Source organism: Salvelinus fontinalis, chromosome 10, assembly GCF_029448725.1.
Source record: "Salvelinus fontinalis isolate EN_2023a chromosome 10, ASM2944872v1, whole genome shotgun sequence".
NCBI lineage: Eukaryota > Metazoa > Chordata > Actinopteri > Salmoniformes > Salmonidae > Salvelinus > Salvelinus fontinalis.
Window position 1 is genome coordinate 5,978,005 of NC_074674.1, and position 23,894 is coordinate 6,001,898.

A 23,894-nucleotide genomic window follows, 5' to 3' on the forward strand; every position below is an offset into this window, starting at 1 on the left:
GTGAGACGGTAGCTTCAGTCTCTACGAAGTCTTTAACAAAATAATACTCTCCTATACAATAAAAATCAGTATTTCCAATCAAAACTCAGTAGACATGGGTTTTGTTCTGTTTTTAGTCTTCTTTCATAGTTGTTCTTCACCAACACTGATGTCTCTCCATCTTTCTTCAACTTCTCTTTCCCAGGCATCCTGCTAAGCTGTGGCCAATGGGAGAGTTGACCTGGTTAACAAACTACCTTATTGGTCAAAACTTAAACCAACCTATTCACATGCACATTAAATAAATATTTATTCAAAATAAATGCATTAACGACATTACAATTCAGGAGCAATTCGATCACCTTTTAAATCAAAAACCAATTAATAACAAATAAACGTAATACTTGGTTTTAACAAGGGTATTACATCAATAAAACACAGGAATTCATAATTTAAATATTTATTTTTCAAGACCAAACCAAAATGAATTTAACGATTGAAGCAAAGACTATCCAATATATACATTTGACAGCTTCCTGTAAAGCTAAGTCAACACGGTTTCCATTATAAAGTTAAGATACAGAAATATATAAACAAAACAAAAAAATCGTAGTTTTGCCATCTGCATGTCATTTGAGGAAATATAAAAATATGCAATGATCAAATACCTTATTGCTTTTAAAAACTTGAAACACTCTGGCAAAATGTATTATTACCATTTAATGCATTTGATGATACATGACCACAATTAAATAGAGAATATCACTGCAATTCTTAAGTTTAAATAGAGAATATCACTACAATTCTTAAGTTTTAGGCACTGTTGGATGTTAAGTTGGCATACTTCCACCAAAAGGGGCATTGTCATCACCACACCAAAGATGGCACCCTTTTGTATGCATTTGAGCTTGGCTGATAAAATTCCCAATAAAATCTTTATTTGGGATTTGTTCAAAGATACACGACTCCCCAGTAGAGAGTACTCAAGGACTTATACCAATGTTTCAAACATTACACGTCCACAATACCGACATTGCCATTTCACTTGAGCACTCGTCAAGTATTATTTGGTAGAGGGAGAGTATATTGTCTTTAAGACAGAAAAGTACCCCGTCTCCCTTGAGATCTAGTCTGAAACAGGGAAATAACTAGCAAGCATATTTAGAAAAAGCTCCACCCCCTTCAAAGTGTGTGCAGTGCATATTTCCTTCAGAAGCAGATCTCCGAAGGTACCAATAGGATTGCCCCTTACAGAGCTAAGATCCCATAAGATAGATATGATTTGTATCTTTTGGAATGAGAGGGCGTGATACATTTTTGCGCAGCAAAGTCCTCCACCCATTTCCTATACAATCTTTCCCCAATGCCCAAACAAGTGACCCCTTTCCAAATTGTCACAAACAGAAGATTTGATTCTATGGACATTCACTGGTATGAGTCTTTCCTCAACACCATGGCTTGCTCTCAGCAGAGAGGTACTGAACTCCTGTGGTTTGACTAGATATGCAGTTATCCAAACAGCAGGTTTCTAAATGCTACAAGTGACATGATGAAGATGGTAAGCTAGACATCAGAAACAAGTGCAGTACACCGAACATCTAAAATATAGCTACTTAAACATTTTTAGTAGCAGTAAAAAATAAATTCAAATATCTTTAAGTAGCTATGTCTTATACTCAGCAGAAGATTGATGTTGCAACCTTAGAGTTTTTTTTGTGTGTCTCAGACGTAAAATATTACAAAACTAAAATACTATTGACTACCATAACAGTAACAGGCTCTGCTTTGGGCACTAGCTTGAGCCTACTTTTAAAGGGATTAAATAAAATAGCATAACAAAACATATTTCAACAAATATACATTTAAAAAATATCCTTTTGGTTATAAGATCAGTGAGTGTGCACAGCAGGAGTCCTCCCTCTTTCCCTGCATCCATTGGTCCTGGGGGAGCTGATCAGAGGAGAGGTATGGGGGATGATGGGATGATGGGAAAAGGAATGGGGGATGATGGGAAAAGGCATAGAGGCTGATGATGCACTCTGGAGGCGTGGTCCTCATCAAGCGTCTAAACCTGCCCTCCACATGCCACTAACTGACAGACAATCTGATGGGAAAGTTCACAGGAAGAACACAGTTGAAAGCCACCTGCTCCAAGTTATAACATGTCATCTCCACAGCTCCCAACCACTCCTAGTCTATGGCACTATTCTGCAATGGCCGTACCCCTCCTGTCCCCTAACTCGCCTCCTGTCCCCTAACTCGCCTCCTGTCCCCTAACTCGCCTCCTGTCCCCTAACTCGCCTCCTGTCCCCTAACTCGCCTCCTGTCCCCTAACTCGCCTCCTGTCCCCTAACTCGCCTCCTGTCCCCTAACTCGCCTCCTGTCCCCTAACTCGCCTCCTGTCCCCTAACTCGCCTCCTGTCCCCTAACTCGCCTCCTGTCCCCTAACTCGCCTCCTGTCCCCTAACTCGCCTCCTGTCCCCTAACTCGCCTCCTGTCCCCTAACTCGCCTCCTGTCCCCTAACTCGCCTCCTGTCCCCTAACTCGCCTCCTGTCCCCTAACTCGCCTCCTGTCCCCTAACTCGCCTCCTGTCCCCTAACTCGCCTCCTGTCCCCTAACTCGCCTCCTGTCCCCTAACTCGCCTCCTGTCCCCTAACTCGCCTCCTGTCCCCTAACTCGCCTCCTGTCCCCTAACTCGCCTCCTGTCCCCTAACTCGCCTCCTGTCCCCTAACTCGCCTCCTGTCCCCTAACTCGCCTCCTGTCCCCTAACTCGCCTCCTGTCCCCTAACTCGCCTCCTGTCCCCTAACTCGCCTCCTGTCCCCTAACTCGCCTCCTGTCCCCTAACTCGCCTCCTGTCCCCTAACTCGCCTCCTGTCCCCTAACTCGCCTCCTGTCCCCTAACTCGCCTCCTGTCCCCTAACTCGCCTCCTGTCCCCTAACTCGCCTCCTGTCCCCTAACTCGCCTCCTGTCCCCTAACTCGCCTCCTGTCCCCTAACTCGCCTCCTGTCCCCTAACTCGCCTCCTGTCCCCTAACTCGCCTCCTGTCCCCTAACTCGCCTCCTGTCCCCTAACTCGCCTCCTGTCCCCTAACTCGCCTCCTGTCCCCTAACTCGCCTCCTGTCCCCTAACTCGCCTCCTGTCCCCTAACTCGCCTCCTGTCCCCTAACTCGCCTCCTGTCCCCTAACTCGCCTCCTGTCCCCTAACTCGCCTCCTGTCCCCTAACTCGCCTCCTGTCCCCTAACTCGCCTCCTGTCCCCTAACTCGCCTCCTGTCCCCTAACTCGCCTCCTGTCCCCTAACTCGCCTCCTGTCCCCTAACTCGCCTCCTGTCCCCTAACTCGCCTCCTGTCCCCTAACTCGCCTCCTGTCCCCTAACTCGCCTCCTGTCCCCTAACTCGCCTCCTGTCCCCTAACTCGCCTCCTGTCCCCTAACTCGCCTCCTGTCCCCTAACTCGCCTCCTGTCCCCTAACTCGCCTCCTGTCCCCTAACTCGCCTCCTGTCCCCTAACTCACCTCTGGAACTTGTCGACGATGCGGTTGACCATCTTGTCTGTGACTCCGGGGCAGATGTCCTCAGCCAGGTGGATGCTTTTCTCCAAGTCCTCCATCACTCCCTTCATCTCTCCATCTCTGCGCTGCAGCTTCAGCTAGGAGGGGTGGAAACAGACAACAATAGAGGATTTACTCATCGTTACAACTTAAAAAAAGAGTGCGGATGTAGAGTTCACCCTTCCCTACCTCAGTGAATACTGGGGCAATCAGCGTGGTCAAGCTGGTAGATTTCTTCAGGAGGTCTTGGTCCTATCATCAAATGGAGAGCAGAGGTGAAGATTATAGACACACAACATTCTCCTCCTAATCCTCCCACAGAGGCAAACTCACCGTTCCATTGGACACCTTCTTAGGGTCTTTCTTTTTGCGAACTGTAGTAAAGGACCAGCCTGGCTGGGAGGAGTTGTTCTCCTTGTTACTGGACTCCCTGGAAACATACCGACAGAGACACACACAGACAGTAGGAAGGATCATCTTCAGGTTTAATTTTACTCTAGTTCAGACAGGGTCTTCGATCACATTTTTACCAACTGTCAGTCAGTGAAACATTGTTTAAAGCCTTCTCTACTTACGAGTCAGAGTCATCAGAGCTGGAGTCTCCATCACTGTGTCCCTCGGCCTTCCAGCGTTTCAACCGGTCTATCAGCTCAGTGAGGTAGGACGTCCTCTTGGCATTCTTCACTATGAACTTGTGCTTCAGAAGCTCCTTAGCTGTTGGCCTCTATACAGAGGGACAATCAGCCCACAATTAAAGGCAGGCTTACCAAGAACAACCAAATGGAATACCACTCAATAACGCAAAATGGGGTGGGAGCTGGGGCGTTTTACTTACAAATGAAGGGTCTTTGTTGAGGCAGGAGTCTATAAAATCTTTGAAGGTCTTGGAGAAATCTCCACTGAGTGTGGGTGGGGTGTTCTTTGGTATGAGGAAGAGAACCCGCATGGGGTGCATGTCTGAGTTGGGAGGCTCACCCTTGGCCAGCTCGATGGCAGTGATGCCCAGAGACCAGATATCAGCCTGGAGGAGGGAGTGGGTGTTAGGTAGTCATTATGTGGGAGTAAGAATGCAGTATTTTGCAGCGTCATTATGTTGTAGAAAAGTACAGAGTTCAACTTGAGTGTCTTCCACTAAACACAAGCCCATTTTTCTCTCATCCCCTGGATAAGCAGTCCCAGCCTCTCACGATGACCCCAATCTATTTCCCCTAATAGTATAACCAATAGTTAGCTTAGTACACTATCATTCCTTTGTGAGCTTACAGCGGCGTTAATGTCTCCAAGTCGATGTCTGTATGAATCATTTATATCTGTAGGACACTATTTAGGAAGAAACTAAAGACAGAACAGAAAGCTGGTAACCTTGTGGTCGTAGGCAGACTGTTGGATGACCTCGGGGGCCATCCAGAAGGGCGTTCCCACAAACGTCTCCCGCTTGATCTGGGTGTCTGTCAGCTGGCCCGCCACACCAAAGTCTGCCAGTTTCACCTCGCCACACTCTGACAGAAGAACGTTGGCCGCTGCCAAATCACACACAGTCATGATGTCAACAGCAATTACTGACATTAATACACAACACACTACTGGCACAAAAGGTGAGACAACCTGATATATTAAAGCTGAGATCCAGGATTAGGTGAAACTGCATCACTGGTCGCCACAGGTGCATCTTATGGGTTTTTAAACTGGGCAGTTCGATTCTGAATCGTGGTCAAAAAATGTGGACATTCTGCTGTTCTATCGTGCAATGATGTCTGATGGAGGGGGGGGGGGGAACATGTTCATTGTTTTGATATCTTTCACCTTTGATATCTCTGTGGATCTTCCTCTCGGAGTGGAGGTAGTCCAGGCCCTTCAAGATCTCCTTCAGCATGGTGGCAATCTGGAACTCATCAAAGGGCCCTGCTCGCAGCTACACACAAAACACAGTGAACACACCCAGTAGACAAATCCACCAACATACATTGTACATGTTGACATATTGTATCTCTTACCAGGTCCAGAGCTGAGCCACCACCAAGGTACTCCATAATGATCCATAGTTTACTGCCCTGTACAGAGAGAGAGACTCATTAGACATTCTAATAATCAACCTCTTCTAGGGGATACACGTCTGTAAACACGTTGTTCTATGCAGAATGTCTTACGTGGCTTAGGATGGTCTAGAGGTCTAGGCAGTTGCCTCTGGTACACAATGTACCGCTACAGTATGGGTTTGAATCCAGCCCACGCCATCTCTACCTCTCTATTCAATAAACATAAAATGACTTAAAGGGATAAACCACCCCCAGAAATAAAAATCAGGAAACTTCTGTCAATTTGGTGAATGCCTATCAGTTGGTAAACTAAAAATGCCCATTATATATTTTTATTTTACCTTTATTTAACTAGGCAAGTCAGTTAAGAACAAATTCTTATTTTCAATGACGGCTTAGGAACAGTGGTTTAAGTGCCTTGTTCAGGGGGCAGAATGACACATTTTTACCATGTCAGCTCAGGGATTCGATCTTGCAACCTTTCGGTTACTAGGCCAACGCTCTAACCACTAGGCTACCTGCCGCTAAGTGATCAGTCTGGAAATCAGGAAATTGTATAGGAACGTGTCATAGCCATATGATTCTCGTCACTGGACATAGTGTTGTATCCCATATCACATTTCATAACGTTTAAAACAATTACCTGCACTCCAGATCGCCATATTAGCAAATAACTTAGATGGTATGGGCATACTGTCTAGAACACATCCACCCGTTTATGACCTGACTAAATATATATTTTGTTTAGATGTGCTCAACCTAAACATTGTAGCAAATTATTCAACTCAGTTTCTCCTTCCAAGTACCATGTATCAATGAGCCCTGTGTGTCTATGGGAAACGTGGGAAAAGGGATGTAGTTGCCATAGCAACATACTCTGCACCAATGACTGTATATACACATGAAGCTCTGGGCAGACACGAACTGCAAGTTGAACTCTGAGATGACTCCTAAATTACTAGTGCAGTTTGTCTAGCTAGCTACTTCACATGCTGATATTAACTATGGTATTGTGTGTAGCTACGTTAGCTAGCCAGTCAGCCCAGAGAAAGCATTGCGGTATTCGTAGTCGACTTGAGGTGCAACAGATTTTCATGTTGCTACCAACTTTGCTATAACAAAATAGTTCACCAAACTAGAAGTCTTCCGACTAGCTTGGAAAGATACTGCACGGTACTATCATAGAGCACTCACTGCTGTTTGATCATCCTATTTTTCCAACTTAATTGAGGAAAATAAGAACAATCCAAAATGTATTTTTGATACTGTCGCAAAGCTAACTAAAAAGCAGCATTCCCCAAGAGAGGATGGCTTTCACTTCGGCAGTGATAAATTAATGTACTTCTTTGACGAAAAGATCATTAGAAAGCAAATTACGGACTCCTCTTTAAATCTGCGTATTCCTCCAAAGCTCAGTTGTCCTGAGTCTGCACAACTCTGCCAGGACCTAGAATCAAGGGAGACACTCAGGTTTTTTAGTACTATATCTCTTGACACATTGATAAATAGTCCTGGCCTCTAAACCTTCAAGCTGCATACTGGACCCTATTCCAACTAAACTACTGAAAGAGCCGCTTCCTGTGCTTGGCCCTTATGTTGAACACAAACGGCTCCCTATCCACTAAAAGTGGCAGTAATAAAGCCTCTCTTGAAAAAGCCAAACCTTGACCCAGAAAATATAAAAACTATTGGCCTATATCGAATCCCCCATTCCTCTCAAAAATGTTAGAAAAAGCTGTTTCGCAGCAACTCACTGCTTTTCTGAAGACAAAGTATACGAATCGTTTCAGTCTGGTTTTAGACCCCATCATAGCACTGAGACTGCACTTGTGAAGGTGGTAAACTACATTTTAATGGCGTCAGACCGAGGCTCTGCATCTGTCCTCGTGCTCCTAGACCTTAGTGCTGCTTTTGATACCATTAATCACCACATTCTTTTGGAGAGATTGGAAACCCAAATTGGTCTACATGGACAAGTTCTGGCCTGTTTTAGATCTTATCTGTCGGAAAGATATCAGTTAGTCTCTGAATGGTTTGTCCTCCGAAATTTACAGTTGATTTGTCAGTGTTCCACAAGGCTCCATTTTAGGACTACTATTGTTTTCACCTCTTGGTGACGTCATTCGGAAACAATGTTAACTATCACTGCTATGCGAATGACACAGCTGTATGTTTCGATGAAACATGGTGAAGCTCCAAAATTGCCCTCCCTGGAAGCCTGTGTTTCAGACATAACGAAGAGGAAGGCGGCAAATGTTCTACTTTTAAAAACTCAGACAAAACAGAGATGCTTGTTCTAGGTCCCAAGAAACAAGCATCTGTTGAATCTGACAATGAATATTGATGGTTGTACAGTCGTCTCAAATAAAACTGTAAAGGACCTCGTCGTTACTCTGGACCCTGATCGCTCTTTTGACGAACAAATCATGACTGTTTCGAGGACTGCTTTTTTCCATCTACGTAACATAGGGAAAAAATGAGAAATGTCCAAAAATGCAGAAAAATGTATCCATGCTTTCTTTTGTCACTTCTAGGTCAGACTACTGCAATGCACTACTTTCCGGGCTACCCGGACAAAGCACTAAATAAACTTCAGTTAGTGCTAAACACGGCTGCTAGAATCTTGACTAGAACCCCAAAATTTGATCATATTACTCCAGTGCTAACCTCTCTACACTGGTTTCCTGTTAAGGCAAGGGCTGAATTCAAGGTTTTACTGCTAACCTACAAAGCATTACATGGGCTTGCTCCTACCCATCTTCCCGATTTGGTCCTGCAGTACATACCTACACGTACGCTACGGTCACAAGACGCAGGCCACCTTACTGTCCGTAGAATTTCTAAGCAAACAGCTGGAGGCAGGGCTTTCTCCTATAGAGCTCCATTTTTACGGAATAGTCTGCCTATCCATGTGAGAGACGCAGACCCGGTCTCGACCTTTAAGTCTTTACTGAAGACTTATCTCTTCAGTAGGTCCCAGGATTGAGTGGTCTGGCCCAGGGGTGTGAAGGTGAATGGAAAGGCGCTGGAGGAACGAACCGCCCTTGCTGTCTCTGCCTGGCCGGTTCCCCTCTCTCCACTGGGATTCTCTGCCTCTAACCCTATTACAAGTGCTGAGTCACTGGCTTACTGGTGCTCTTCCATGCCATCCCATCCCTAGGAGGGGTGCGTCACTTGTGGGTTGAGTCACTGACGTGATCTTCCTGTCCTGGTTGGCGCCCCCCCCACGGTTGTGCCGTGGGGGAGGAGATCTTCGTGGGCTATACTCAGCCATGTCTCAGGATAGTAAGTCGGTGGTTGAAGATATCCCTCTAGGGGCTGTGCTTTGGCAGTGGGTGGGATTATATCCTGACTGTTTGGCCCTGTCCGGGGGTATCGTCGGACTGGGTCACAGTGTCTCCAACCCCTCCTGTCTCAGCCTCCAGTATTTATAATGCAATTTGTGTGTCGGGGGGCTAGTGTCAGTCGGTTATATCTGGAGTATTTCTCCTGTCTTATCCGGTGCCCTGTGTGAATTTAAGTATGCTCTCTAATTCTCTCTCTCTTGTTCTCGGAGGACATGAACCCTAGGACCATGCCTCAGGACTACCTGGCCTGATGACTCCTTGCTGTCCCCAGTCCACCTGGTCGTGCTGCTGCTCCAGTTTCAAACTGTTCTGCCTGCGGCTATGGAACCCTGACCTGTTCACCAGACACGCAACCTGCTGACCAGTTGCACCCTCGACAACCACTATGATGATTATTATTATTTGACCCTGCTGGTCATCTATGAACATTTTAACATCTTGGCCATGTTCTGTTATAATCGCCACAGCATGAGGACTGGCCACCCCTCATAGCCTGGTTCCTCTAGGTTTCTTCCTAGGTTTTGGCCTTTCTAGGGAGTTTCTCTTAGCCACCGTGCTTCTACACCTGCATTGCTTGCTGTTTGGGGTTTTAGGCTGGGTTTCTGTACAGCACTTTTATATCAGCTGATGTAAGAAGGGATTCATAAATAAATTGGATTGATTCAGTGTTATTTAACACCATTAAATCGTAGGAATTAGTGGCTTGGGGGATGTTATTATTTAACGTGCAAATAGAAATAACCTGTGGCAACCTCACCAATGCCCTCTACCGAAGCCCAGATACACAGAATCCCTGCCATGGAACTGATAAAACCCCCTCCAAAAAATGATGAAAAGGATGTTTGTTCTGAAGTGTCTGTCCTAAATCTGAAAGATCGGGAAACATTTGTTTATTTTCCGACATGCATTTAACCCCATATTTTTTGCACCAAACAGTCTCCGTATAAACAGTACCAATCAAGTTTGGACTTTATTTTTACATTGTAGAATAATAGTGAAGACATCAAAACTATTACATAACACATATGGAATCATTTAGTAACCCCCCCCAAAAAAGATTTAAAAAAAAATTCTTTTCTTTGAGATTCTTCAAAGTAACCAACCTTTGCCTTGACTGATTTGCACACTCTGCATTCCCTCAACCAGCTTCACCTGGAATGCTTTTCCAACAGTCTTGAAGGAGTTCACACATATTTATTTTACCTTTATTTAACGAGGTAGGCAAGTTGAGAACAAGTTCTCATTTACAATTGCGACCTGGCCAAGATTAAGCAAAGCAGTTCGACACATACAACAACACCGAGTTACACATGGAGTAAAACATAGTCAATAATACAGTAGAAAAGTCTATATACACAATGTGAGCAAATGAGGTGAGATAAGGGAGGTAAAGGCAAAAAAAGGCCATGGTGGCAAAGTAAATACAATATAGTAAGTAAAACACTGGAATGGTAGATTTGCAGTGGAAGAATGTGCAAAGCAGAAATAGAAATAATGGGGTGCAAAGGAGCAAAATAAATAAATACAGTAGGGAAAGAGGTAGTTGTTTGGGCTAAATTATAGATGGGCTATGTACAGGTGCAGTGATCTGTGAGCTGCTCTGACAGCTGGTGCTTAAAGCTAGTGAGGGAGATAAGTGTTTCCAGTTTCAGAGATTTTTGTAGTTCGTTCCAGTCATTGGCAGCAGAGAACTGGAAGGAGAGGCGGCCAAAGGAGGAATTGCTTTTGGGGGTGACCAGAGAGATATACCTGCTGGAGCGCGTGCTACAGGTGGGTGCTGCTATGGTGACCAGCGAGCTGAGATAAGGGGGACTTTACCTAGCAGGGTCTTGTAGATGACCTGGAGCCAGTGGATTTGGCGACGAGTATGAAGCGAGGGCCAGCCAACGAGAGTGTACAGGTCGCAGTGGTGGGTAGTATATGGGGCTTTGGTGACAAAACGGATGGCACTGTGATAGACTGCATCCAATTTATTGAGTAGGGTATTGGAGGCTATTTTGTAAATGACATCACCGAAGTCGAGGATCGGTAGGATGGTTTTACGAAGGTATGTTTGGCAGCATGAGTGAAGGATGCTTTGTTGCGAAATAGGAAGCCAGTTCTAGATTTAACTTTGGATTGGAGATGTTTAATGGGAGACTGGAAGGAGAGTTTACAGTCTAACATGCCACCTAAGAATTTGTAGTTGTCCACATATTCTAAGTCAGAACCATCCAGAGTAGTGATGCTGGGCGGGCAGGTGTAGGCAGCGATCGGTTGAATAGCATGCATTTAGTTTTACTTGTATTTAAGAGCAGTTGGAGGCCACGGAAGGAGAGTTGTATGGCATTGAAGCTCGTCTGGAGGGTTGTTAACACAGTGTCCAAAGATGGGCAAGAAGTATACAGAATGGTGTTGTCTGCGTGTCGTCAAATGCCAAGCACTTGTTGGCTGCTTTTCCTTCACTCATCCCAAACCATCTCAATAAGGTTGAGGTCGGGTGATTGTGGAGGCCAAGTCATCTGATGCAGCACACAACCACTCTTTGGTCAAATAGCCCTTATAGAGCCTGAAGGTGTGTTTTGGGTCATTGTCCTGTTGGGGGAAAAAAGCTAGTCTCGCTAAGCGCAAACCAGATGGGATGGCGTATCGCTGCAGAATGCTGTGGTACCCATGCTAGTTAAGTGAGTCTTCAATTCTAAATAAATCACTGACAGTGTCACCAACAAAGTACCCCCACACCATCACACCTCCATGCTTCACAGTAGGAACCACACATGCAGAGATAATCCGTTCACCTACTCAGTGTCTCACAAAGACACAGCGGTTGGAACCAAAAATCTCACATTTGACTCAGACCAAAAGGACAGATTTCCACCAGTCTAATGTCCATTGCTCATGTTTCTTGGCCCAAGCAAGTCTTCTTATTGGTGTCCTTTAGTAGTGGTTTATTTGCAAAAATTCGACCACGAAGGCCTGATTCACACAGTCTCCTCTGAACAGTTGATGTCGAGATCTGTCTGTTACTTGAACTCTGAAGCATTTATTTGGGCTGCAATTTCTGAGGCTGGTAACTTTAATTAACTCTGGGTGTTCCTTTACTGTGGCGGTCATCGTGAGAGCCAGTTTCATTATCGAGCTTGGTTTTTGCGATTGCACCTGAAGAAATGTTCAAAGTTCTTGAAGTGTTCCAGGTTAACTGACCTTCAAATCTTAAAGTACTGATGTACTTTCATTTCTCTTTACTTATTTGAGCTGTTCTTGCCATAAAATGGACTTGGTCTTTTACCAAATAGGGATATCTTCTGTATACCACCACTACCTTGTCACAACACAACTGATTGGCTCAAATGCATTAAGGAAAGAAATTCCACAAATTAACTTAAGGGACACCTGTTAATTGAAATGCATTCCAGGTGACTACCTCCTGAAGCAGGTTGAGAGAATGCCAAGAGTGTGCAAAGCTGTCAAGGCAGAGGGTGGCTACTTTGAAGAATCTCAAATATAAAAAATATTGATTTGTTTAACACTTTTTTTGGTTACTACATGATTCCATGCGACATTTCATAGTTTTGATGTCTTCACTATTATTCTACAATTTAGAAAAAAAATAAAAACCCTGGAATGAGTAGGTGTCCAAACTTTTGTCTGGTACTGTACATCCTAAGTGATTTCAATTCTGATTGTTTTATACTGTTCAATTCAACCCCCCCAAAAATTCAGCATTTTTCATTTCTTGCACTAATTTGAGAATTTCCACACAGGGTTGCATGATATGGGTAAGGCCTAAGCCTTATTTATAACCAAATGTTGCAATCACCATTTTACTAGCGATTTAGAGCAACACACTTTGGTGAACTGTTGGAATCATGGAAATAGAATGATAAGTCGAATTATATAGTTAGAGAATATATTAGTGGGCACTTTGAATACATTGTTTGACATGACAACAAATGAAAATGCCAGGGAAGAGTGTTGACAAGTGTTTTCTAGTGGACCCTTTAATCTTTGGCTACATACATTCATTCTTTGCGTATTCTTCTGATTTAGAAGATACTGTTGCACAAACTGATTTGCTGATTTAGGTCTACACCATCACTGGTATTATAGGCTGTATAGCTAATTACTTTTGCTCTGACTCAGTACCTTTATTAGCTATATAGCGTCTAATGCTAATCGCTAGTTAGCTGGCTAACAAGATTTAGGCACAACTTGCTAAGATATTTTTTTGTTGTTGCTGTTTGCAGATGTAAAAAACACAAAGGAAGTGTAATTATTGGATTTATATTAAGCAAAAACAGGATCGTTTTCACCATGTGCAGCATTGAGCATGCAGACTGAACGCAAGCGTCTCATGGCCGAGGAACAACAAGAGCAAGTCTGTCTTGCTGAGATTAAGCTTGTGGTTGGCCGACATCCAAGCGGAGATATATGCCAGGCACGCAGCAATGCGTGTCAGTTGGGGGGGGGTAGTTGACTGTCATCGGCACAACAATGATAGGAGAGACCATGTGAGGATATGATGGAACCGAGTAACTTGGTGTATAGAGAGAAGATGACCTAGAACCGAACCCTGGTGGACACCAGTAGTGAGTACATGGTGCAGACACAGATCCTCTCCACATCACATGGAAGAAGCAGCCTGCCAGGTAAGATGCAATCCAAGAGTGTGCCGTGCCTGAGACAACCAGCCCTGAGAGGGTGGAGCCGAGGATGTGATGGTTCACGGTGTCAAAGGAAGCGACTAGATCTAGGAGGATGAGAACAGAGGAGTGAGAGTCAGCTTTGGTACGGAGAGCCTTCGCGGCACAGAGAAGAGCATTCTCAGTTGAATGACCCGTCTTGAAACCTGACTGGTTAGGGTCAAGAAGATAGTTCTGAGAGAGTTAATCAGGAAAGAAAATGAGATACAGGTCTATAGTTTTTGACGTCAGATGTGTCGAGTTGGTTTCCCGGAAGGGAGCGAGGGGATGCAGCCAGTGGTCAGGGATGAGTTAATGAGGAATGGGAAAAGGTCTCCTGAGATGGTCTGGAGAAGGCAGGAGGGGATGGGGTTGAGCGGGCAGGTTGTCGGGCTGCAGACCTCACTAGACGCAATAATTAATCTGGAGAGCGAGGGGAGAAAGAGGTCAAGGTGTAGAGTAGTTCTGTGTGAGAGTGGGACCAGTGCAGATCTTAGTGGTAATAGAAAATATTCAAACTGGGTGAATGAGGAGCTGATGTCATTAACTTTTTAAAAGTGGTTGACAAAGTCGCCCGCAGAGGGAGAGAGGAGGTGGAACAGAATTTCCTAGGGTTAGAGGCAGAAGCTTGAAATTTAGAGTGATAGAAAGCGGCTTCAGAAGCTGATACAGAGGAAGAAAAGGTAGAAAGGCGTGAAAGGATGATAGGTCTTCCAAAAAGTTTTGTTTCCCTCCGTTTTCACTCAGCTGCCTGCAGTCCTGTAAGCTTGCAATGAGTCATTCTGCCACAGTGCCGAGCTGGCTGGGAGGAAAGGGGACAGTGCGAGTGATAGGATGCGGAAAAGGAAGAGAGTAGGGTTGAAGAGGCAGAATGAGGAGACAGGAGGGAAATTAGGATTTAGCAGAAGGGAGAGATGATAGGACATAAGAGGAGAAAGTAGATTGCGACGGCGGATGACCATCTGGGTAGGGGTTGAGTGGTTAGAGTTGGAGGAAAGGGAGACAGAAAAGGAAACAAAGTAGGGATCAAATAACTGGAGGGGGTTGCAGTGAGATTAGTAGGCAAACAACCTCTAGCGTATTGCCTGCCTTGTGATTTGGAGGGGATTGGGAAAGGGTGAGTTCAAAAATAAATTAGTCCAAGGCAGACGTCGGGAGGTTGAAGTCGCTAAGTACAAAGAGCGGTGAGCCGTTGTCAAGAAATTAGCTCATCAAGGTGTCAAGCTTCTTGAGTAACTCAAGGGCAACTGGTGGGTGAGATGACAATGTTAAGCTTGAGTGGACAAGTTAAAGTGGCAGTATGGAATTCAAATGAGGAGATGGACAGGTGAGGGAGAAATGAGTAGCCATGCACCACCACCGCAACAACCAGATGCTCTCGGACTGTGAGATAAAATGGAGTCAGATGGAGAGAGCAGCAGTGTTTTCTGGGGTGATCCATGTCTCCATCAGGGCCAAAAAAGTCAATGGACCGAAGGGCAGCATAGGCCAAGATGAACTCTACGGTCTTTACCGCAGATCGGCAGTTCCAAACACTGCCAAAGACCCTTTATTCCGCATGGGTTTTGTGCGGAGTACACTAAATTAGAAAGTTTACAGTCAAGGGGTGGGGAGCGTCTGTAAAGCCTACAGGGAGAGGAGTGAACAGGTATAGAAAACACAGTTGTCAAAGCTGCAAAAGAGCAAAATGAGGTCATCAGAAAATAACTAGCTAAGATAGTCAAGTGAGAGCGTGGTGTGGCGCCTTCCTCGCGTTCCTTCCTCAAACTACTCGGCAGAACCATCTTTGTTTTGAGGATGGTCTTAGTTTTGCAGATGACACGACTGCCGCTTACAGCTGCCGCTGAGAAACCAGGGGAGACTGAAGTAGAGAAGAAACCACTCCCCCTCCAATACAGCCACTGATTAACAAAATAAGTCACAAATTGCCCTGCCCCTTGATCTTGATTCACGTGTCAACAATCTGCAATTCATGAGCAGTCAGCAGTTCAAACACCAAGTAGGCTACTGGGAAGACAGGCAGCACTTAAAGTAAATGGCCCTAGCTATCAAAAAGACAGTACTGAACAACAGATACATATCACTCCTGGAGATACCAGGAGTCCTCTAGCTATAAAATGAAGCATACAGGGGTGAGTCACATCTTCCTCTCCTAGAAATACAGGTATTGTAACATTTCAAGGACCTGGTGTATTTAACCAGAGATGAGTCACATCTCCCTCTTCTAGAAATACAGGTGTGGCGGTCGGTGCTGTTTAAGATTAGGGAGGACGATTTACTTTTTGATGAGCATGGCATTCTACTACAGTATGTTGGATGACTGTCATTCATTTTCCATACACCCAGTTCAATGTAACATCGATAAGTTTAGGGTACAACATGAGTATCGAATTTCCCGGCATCGCCGTAATGCCCTCAAAAAAAAATTCTAAAAGTGTCCGTTATGCCCTTGGGCTGAATATAATAATTATAATTATCTTCTCCCTGCTGCCAATCGCTGTGCTCCGAAGCACCACTCATGGCTCTCTTAGATATCTCACTTCTTATTAGCCAATGCCAGTCACGTGATTGAGTTCTTCTCACAGGCATTGCAACTCCGAAGCAGGCGACAAGTGAAGCCAAAGCAGGCGACAAGTGAAGCCAAAGCAGGCGACAAGTGAAGCCAAAGCAGGCGACAAGTGAAGCCAAAGCAGGCGACAAGTGAAGCCAAAGCAGGCGACAAGTGAAGCCAAAGCAGGCGACAAGTGAAGCCAAAGCAGGCGACAAGTGAAGCCAAAGCAGGCGACAAGTGAAGCCAAAGCAGGCGACAAGTGAAGCCAAAGCAGGCGACAAGTGAAGCCAAAGCAGGCGACAAGTGAAGCCAAAGCAGGCGACAAGTGAAGCCAAAGCAGGCGACAAGTGAAGCCAAAGCAGGCGACAAGTGAAGCCAAAGCAGGCGACAAGTGAAGCCAAAGCAGGCGACAAGTGAAGCCAAAGCAGGCGACAAGTGAAGCCAAAGCAGGCGACAAGTGAAGCCAAAGCAGGCGACAAGTGAAGCCAAAGCAGGCGACAAGTGAAGCCAAAGCAGGCGACAAGTGAAGCCAAAGCAGGCGACAAGTGAAGCCAAAGCAGGCGACAAGTGAAGCCAAAGCAGGCGACAAGTGAAGCCAAAGCAGGCGACAAGTGAAGCCAAAGCAGGCGACAAGTGAAGCCAAAGCAGGCGACAAGTGAAGCCAAAGCAGGCGACAAGTGAAGCCAAAGCAGGCGACAAGTGAAGCCAAAGCAGGCGACAAGTGAAGCCAAAGCAGGCGACAAGTGAAGCCAAAGCAGGCGACAAGTGAAGCCAAAGCAGGCGACAAGTGAAGCCAAAGCAGGCGACAAGTGAAGCCAAAGCAGGCGACAAGTGAAGCCAAAGCAGGCGACAAGTGAAGCCAAAGCAGGCGACAAGTGAAGCCAAAGCAGGCGACAAGTGAAGCCAAAGCAGGCGACAAGTGAAGCCAAAGCAGGCGACAAGTGAAGCCAAAGCAGGCGACAAGTGAAGCCAAAGCAGGCGACAAGTGAAGCCAAAGCAGGCGACAAGTGAAGCCAGACAATAGGGATGCAAAGGCACGTGTCCTTCTAGATTTCCGATACGCATATTGAAGATGTTAGAAAAACTGTTCCATGACTGTCAACCAACAAGATGAGTAAAGAACAGCAAAAATCACTAGCCTGTGTCAATCTACTATCCCGCATAGCACAAAAAAGGTTCTATTGATCAGCTTGTCCTTTGTGTGAGAAACAAATATTGGGACAGTTGTAAGATGTGATAGATCCCTAACTAATACAACCACTGTACATAAAAAAATACAACAATTTTAAAAAGCAATGAGGCTGATGCAGTTCAATCTTGGTTTCATCAGACCAGAGACTCTTGTTTCTCTGGCTCTGAGAGTCTTTAGGTGTCTTTTGACAAACTCCAAGCAGGCTGTCATGTGCCTTTGAGGAGTGGCTTCCGTCTGGCCACTCTACCAAAAAGGCTGATTGGTAGAGTGCTGTAGAGAAGGTTGTCCTTCTGGAAGGCTCTCCCATCTACACAGAGGAACTCTGGAGCTCTGTCAGAGTGACCATCGGGTTCTTGGTCACCTTCCTGACCAAGGCCCTTCTCCCCAGATTGCTCAGGTTGGCCAGGCAGCCAGCCCTAGAAAGAGCCTTAGTGGTTTCAAACTTCTTCCTTTTAAGAACGATGGAGGCCACTGTGTTCTTGGGGACCTTCAATGCTGCAGACATTTTTTGGTACCCTTCCCCAGATCTGTGCCTTGACACAATCCTGTCTCGGAGCTCTACGGACAATTCCTTCGACCTCATGGCTTGGTTATTCCTCTGACATGCACGGTCAACGTTGGGCCCTTATATAGACAGGTGTGTGCATGTCCAATCAATTGAATTTACCACAGGCAGACTCCAATCAAGCTGTAGAAACATCTCAAGGGTGATCAATGGAAAAAGGATGCACCTGAGCTCAATTTCAAGTCTCATAGCAAAGGGTCTGAATACATACGTAAATAATAAAAAAATTATACATTTGCAACAACAACTTTTCTAAAAACCTGTTTTCGCTTTGTCATTATGGGGAATTGTGTGTAGATAGATAAAGGTTGGGTTTTTTCCCTCCATTTTAGAGGCTGTAATGTAACAAATGTGGAAAAAGTGAAGGCATCTGAATACTTTCCAAATGCACTGTATGTAATTAAAAGTCTCCTTAAAGTCTGGCTAAATTTTCTGGTGCCTCCCTCATGTAAGCATCGGTCTGGACATGACAGGCTGTAGCCAACACAGGCTATCACCTACACTTCAACATGTAGGCTAATTATTTATGGACATTTACATATGCTTTTCTTAACAGAATAACTACTGTTTTTCATGGCCTTGGTGCCCTAGCAGATGGGCACCTCTAGAAGGCCAAATCCACTTGTCCTCCCCCCCCCAAAAAAACACTAAATGCCAGGCCTGCCTATACACGAGGGTGCTACATCCTAGCCTACAAATGAATGTTTATAAAAATAGGCCGAGACACAAATTGGAGTAATCAAGGTGACAGACATTGACACATTCAATCGTCTTGTACACTCTTGCCTGCATTTTGCAGATCTAGGATGTAATCACTAGTCCAAACAAGTTTATTTTGGACAAATTCAAGTAGATCCATTCCCATTTCATTCAAGAAATGTTTTGCAACAGAATTAGTGGAATACACCCAATCACCCACAGTTCACTTTCCTAGTAGTCATACAAACAGCATCATCACATCTACCTGCTCTCCTCTCACATTTTTCCTTTGCACAACACAACAGCTGTCTGTGACCAGGCGAACAAACCTCTATAAGCCAAACCTTCATACCATAACCGCTACACAGCCTACATCGTCACCGTCAGTCAAAATAGCTACTATAACTAACAAGTTAGTAATCCCACAATCTAATCTATGAGTACAATCACGCAGTAGTGTACAACAAGCAGGCCCTGGTGGCAACACATTTATAAAACCGAAAGCTTACATGGACTTAATGATTTGGAAAAGTTGGAGTGTTGTATAGCATTAGCCAGCTAGCTAAGAAATATCATTCCTCAGAGTCAGGTTGTTTGTTGAGTAGGCTAAATTTGCAGCATTAGCTAGCACAGTGTGAAAATGAAACTGCTCCTCAATTTAAGGAATTTGTTAAAAACTATTGTCCCGCTCTCTCTTTGAATCTACTACTCACCACATTTTATGCACTGCAGTGCTACAGTAGCTAGGTGCTTTCAGTACTAGATTAATTCTCTGATCCTTTGATTGGATGGACAACATGTCAGTTCATGCTGCAAGAGCTCTGATAGGTTGGAGGACGTCCTCCGGAAGTTGTCATAATTACTGTGTAAGTCTATGGAAGGGTGTGAGAACCATGAGCCTCCTAGGTTTTATATTGAAGTCTATGTACCCAGAGGAGGATGTAAAATAACTGTCCTCCGGGTACACCATTGCGCTACCCTACAGAGTGCTGTTGAGACTACTGTAGACCATTGTACAACAGTGTGTTTTAAATCAGTTATTTGGTGACAATATATTTAGAATCGTTTTATATAAAAAAATATTTTTATGAAAGCCTCCACTGAGTTATAACATTTCAAGGCCCTGGTGTATTTAACCAGGGGTAAGTCACATATGCCTCTTCTAGAAATACAGGTATTCAGGTAAAATAGTAAGAGGGGTCTTCTGATAAGTGACACTGTATTTCTATGGTACAGACCGATCCATTATCATTTTGAAGGAACAGACGTTAACACCTCCTGTTGAATTGCAGCTGATTTACACTCCCAGCTGTAAGTGTAATATTGGCCGAGGTCTCCAAGTATGATGCAACATAACAGCAAGCTGTATGCTAGAGTCTGTGGGGCCTACGCTTTGTTAAATGCTTGTGTTCAGGTATTTGTCAATCAATTCCTAGTAAGCAGTGTGTGTTACCTTGAGGTAGGAGCCGTAGTACTTGGTGACGTAGGGGCTGTCACACTGGCTGAGCACGGTGATCTCCTGCTGGATGTCCTCCATCTCATCCTCAGCTTCCTCCAGGTCTATGGTCTTGATAGCCACCACCTTCTGGGTGCGGTTATCGATGCCCTTGAACACCTCGCCAAAGGAGCCCTTCCCAATTCGCTCCAGCTTGGTGAACAGCTCCTCAGGGTCCGTTCGGCTGTTCTGAAGGTCGAGAGACGAGGACATACAAGTTATGTAGATAGTTTATACTGTTGGATCAGGTACAAAAAATACATTTTATTGTTAGGCCATTACATAAAACTGATGATCAACTATTTTATAAAAAAACACCCAATTAGGAAAATCCATATAAATCTGCATAAATCTGAGAGTGCTGCCTTGAGAACACTGGGAATAGGTGAGAGAGTGCTGCCTTGAGAACACTGGGAATAGGTGAGAGAGTGCTGCCTTGAGAACACTGGGAATAGGTGAGAGAGTGCTGCCTTGAGAACACTGGGAATAGGTGAGAGAGTGCTGCCTTGAGAACACTGGGAATAGGTGAGAGAGTGCTGCCTTGAGAACACTGGGAATAGGTGAGAGAGTGCTGCCTTGAGAACACTGGGAATAGGTGAGAGAGTGCTGCCTTGAGAACACTGGGAATAGGTGAGAGAGTGCTGCCTTGAGAACACTGGGAATAGGTGAGAGAGTGCTGCCTTGAGAACACTGGGAATAGGTGAGAGAGTGCTGCCTTGAGAACACTGGGAATAGGTGAGAGAGTGCTGCCTTGAGAACACTGGGAATAGGTGAGAGAGTGCTGCCTTGAGAACACTGGGAATAGGTGAGAGAGTGCTGCCTTGAGAACACTGGGAATAGGTGAGAGAGTGCTGCCTTGAGAACACTGGGAATAGGTGAGAGAGTGCTGCCTTGAGAACACTGGGAATAGGTGAGAGAGTGCTGCCTTGAGAACACTGGGAATAGGTGAGAGAGTGCTGCCTTGAGAACACTGGGAATAGGTGAGAGAGTGCTGCCTTGAGAACACTGGGAATAGGTGAGAGAGTGCTGCCTTGAGAACACTGGGAATAGGTGAGAGAGTGCTGCCTTGAGAACACTGGGAATAGGTGAGAGAGTGCTGCCTTGAGAACACTGGGAATAGGTGAGAGAGTGCTGCCTTGAGAACACTGGGAATAGGTGAGAGAGTGCTGCCTTGAGAACACTGGGAATAGGTGAGAGAGTGCTGCCTTGAGAACACTGGGAATAGGTGAGAGAGTGCTGCCTTGAGAACACTGGGAATAGGTGAGAGAGTGCTGCCTTGAGAACACTGCCTTGAGAACACTGGGAAGTAGACGTGTTTTGATATCATCATGACACCATCACGACCCCTCTACCTCACCTGACAGGAAGAATGAGGTTCCAGTTCCAGAAGGCAGACTTAGTGCATTTATTCATCTGTATAGAGAGTGGAAGAAGTCAGAGGCATCAGCCTTGATCTCACCCTGCCCTGACTATTAATAGCACTGCCTGGCACAGAGGCAGGGCTAGAGGACTTCCTTGTCTTTCAACACCTTTGGGCGTGTGGTGCTCCAGTGTGACAGCACTACCTAGAATGGCACCAGTGTCCGTATCTGGGTGAGCAGAGCCTGGCTCATGGCTTCACAGAGGGCAAGAGCAGGGATAGGAGGCTGTATCATGTCTGCCCCCTTGTCTCACGCATCAACTTTTTTTATATTCAAAACTAAAAGCTGAAGAGAAGAGGCCACTATGCACATTATGGAGAGAATATGCAGCATGCTAAACATTTAGCCTAACATACACACGTGCACAAACAGTCCTAACGGGCCGTTTCAATTTTCCTGCACTGTTGACAACTAGCCTAGCTCCACCTCAGGTGTTACCCACAGGAAGCCAGGGTGATGACAAGAGGGTAAGGAATACTTCATCTCAGGCCACACCCTCTACAAGCTTACAGAACAACACTTCAACATGACCAATGCTACTGGTCATAGTTGGCAGTATCATACCAGTTTCACAAGACATTAAGGCTTGTGGCCTGATTTAGCGTTAGACTTTGGACTCCGGGTAGGCCTAATGACCAGGCTACATGAGAAAACAGGAAATCATAAGGGTGAGGGGAGCTGCTGATCTCCCTGGAGACAGACAGTTGGATAGGAATTAATTTGCTGGTGTGGGGGCTGTGCTTTGGCAAAGGTATAGTCACAGGGCCACAGTGTGCCCTGACCCCGTCTCAGCCTCCAGTATCTATGCTGCAATAGTCTATGTGCTGGGGGTCTAGGGTCAGTCTGTCCTATCTGGTGAATTTCTCCTGTCTTATCTGGTCTCCTGTGTAAACTTAAGTATGCTCCCTCTAATTCTCCCATCGCTCCCCCCTCCCCGAGAACCTGAGCCCTAGGGCCATGCCTCAGGACTACCTGGCCGTCCCTGTCCCACCTGGTCGTGTTGCTGCTCCAGTTTCAACTGTTTTGCCTGTGGCTATGGAACCCTGACATGCTGCTGCGCCAGTTTCAACTGTAGTCTTATAGCTCCACACACACAATTTCTCATGGAGCAATCCTCCCTCTGATGTTCACATCAATGACAGACGGACCCAAATAATGTCGCTAACGTTATTGCACTGAAAGGTTCTCACCCATGTCAGATTACAGGCTGTAAATGGAGAGCAGCAGTTGTAGCTAGTGGCTTAGGCCTATTTCAAGTCACATCTAGAGAACAGTGACGTTATGGCGGCCTAAACAATGACAAAAATTTGTCAAGGCAAGGAATACACAAAATATAATTTCAAGCGACCAGAGGTTAACACCTGTGCCTTTATGAAACGTCACCTACCAATTAGCCAACTAACCTTTCCTTGATTACCAAGCTGACCAACGCCACCCTCAAAATATATAGCTAAAGATCTCTGGTGATTCTTCTCTAGACAACTAACGTTAACTAGATACTAAACAAGGCAAGCAGATAGTCCACGCAAGCTAAGCTAACGTTAGGTCATTTAGATCACCTGTTACACAATGTCAGACATTTGTCATTCCTTCCACTGAACTGTCGTTGAATACCTGCGGTCCTGAGTGCTAATAAAGGTAGCAAGCTGACTTTGATTTGTTTGTTTCATAATGCCCCTCAAACGATCTAACAATCCAACAACTGAGACAGCTAGTTACAAAATGTAACGTTAGTTCTAAAGTTACACTAGCTAACTATCAACGCCTTGAAAGTTAGCTAACGTTTGCTAACTAGCTTCACAGCTAGCCGCAAGTTAGCTAAATGGTTTCGTTGTAGAAAAAGTTGGAGGCCTCCACTTACCTGCATCCCAGGCACTTGCACCGCACCCGGTGACTGGGCCATCTTCCGCATCCAAAGGAATAACAGAAAGCCAACCAATTAAATAAGTTTTAGCTAGCTAGACTAGCTAGCTAACGTAGTTTTCTTTTTGTTATTCGCTAGTTAGACGTAGCAACCTTTTTTTCCTTTGGAAAAACAACGTAACCTCAGATAGGAGCTAGTTACCAATATCTTGACTTAGCTAGCGAGCTAGCTGCTATTAAGTCGTCGTAGCTAGCTACTTCAAAACAACAATCGACTATTTCGTTCCATGATAACAATTGATCTAGATGTTAAAAATATATAATTAATAGTTGTAAAGCAATGTCTTAGATGTTACGACAGGCTATTCATCTGTGGATTTAGCGAGTACAAACGCACTCCAAAAGACAGAGCAGTCGACGACTTGTCAGAGTCAAACCTGCGTTGATGTGGCTGAAGTTATCAGCAGTTGGGTGGAGCCGAATACTGAATGTACAGAGAGACACATGCGTCACTGTTTCTGTCACCTTTTTG

At 45.2% G+C, this 23,894-nt stretch overlaps 1 protein-coding gene across 2 annotated transcripts; it reads right to left on the reverse strand.

The window, feature by feature from the left end:
• Positions 1 to 423: 423 nt before the first annotated feature.
• LOC129863499 (serine/threonine-protein kinase 26-like) lies at positions 424 to 23,839 on the reverse strand. Of its 2 annotated transcripts, none has more exons than XM_055935531.1 (11): positions 23,361 to 23,839; positions 20,037 to 20,267; positions 5,527 to 5,583; positions 5,336 to 5,444; positions 4,895 to 5,052; positions 4,368 to 4,553; positions 4,108 to 4,256; positions 3,866 to 3,962; positions 3,722 to 3,784; positions 3,497 to 3,630; positions 424 to 1,929 (listed from the first exon to the last, which is right to left on the reverse strand). In XM_055935531.1, exons 1-11 carry the CDS (start codon positions 23,409 to 23,411, stop codon positions 1,869 to 1,871), a joined length of 1,296 nt encoding a protein of 431 aa, XP_055791506.1. In that variant the 5' UTR covers positions 23,412 to 23,839; the 3' UTR covers positions 424 to 1,868. The 2 variants fall into 2 exon arrangements, with proteins under 2 accessions (XP_055791506.1, XP_055791508.1); XM_055935533.1 differs by having other exon boundaries at positions 424 to 2,083.
• Positions 23,840 to 23,894: the final 55 nt, after the last annotated feature.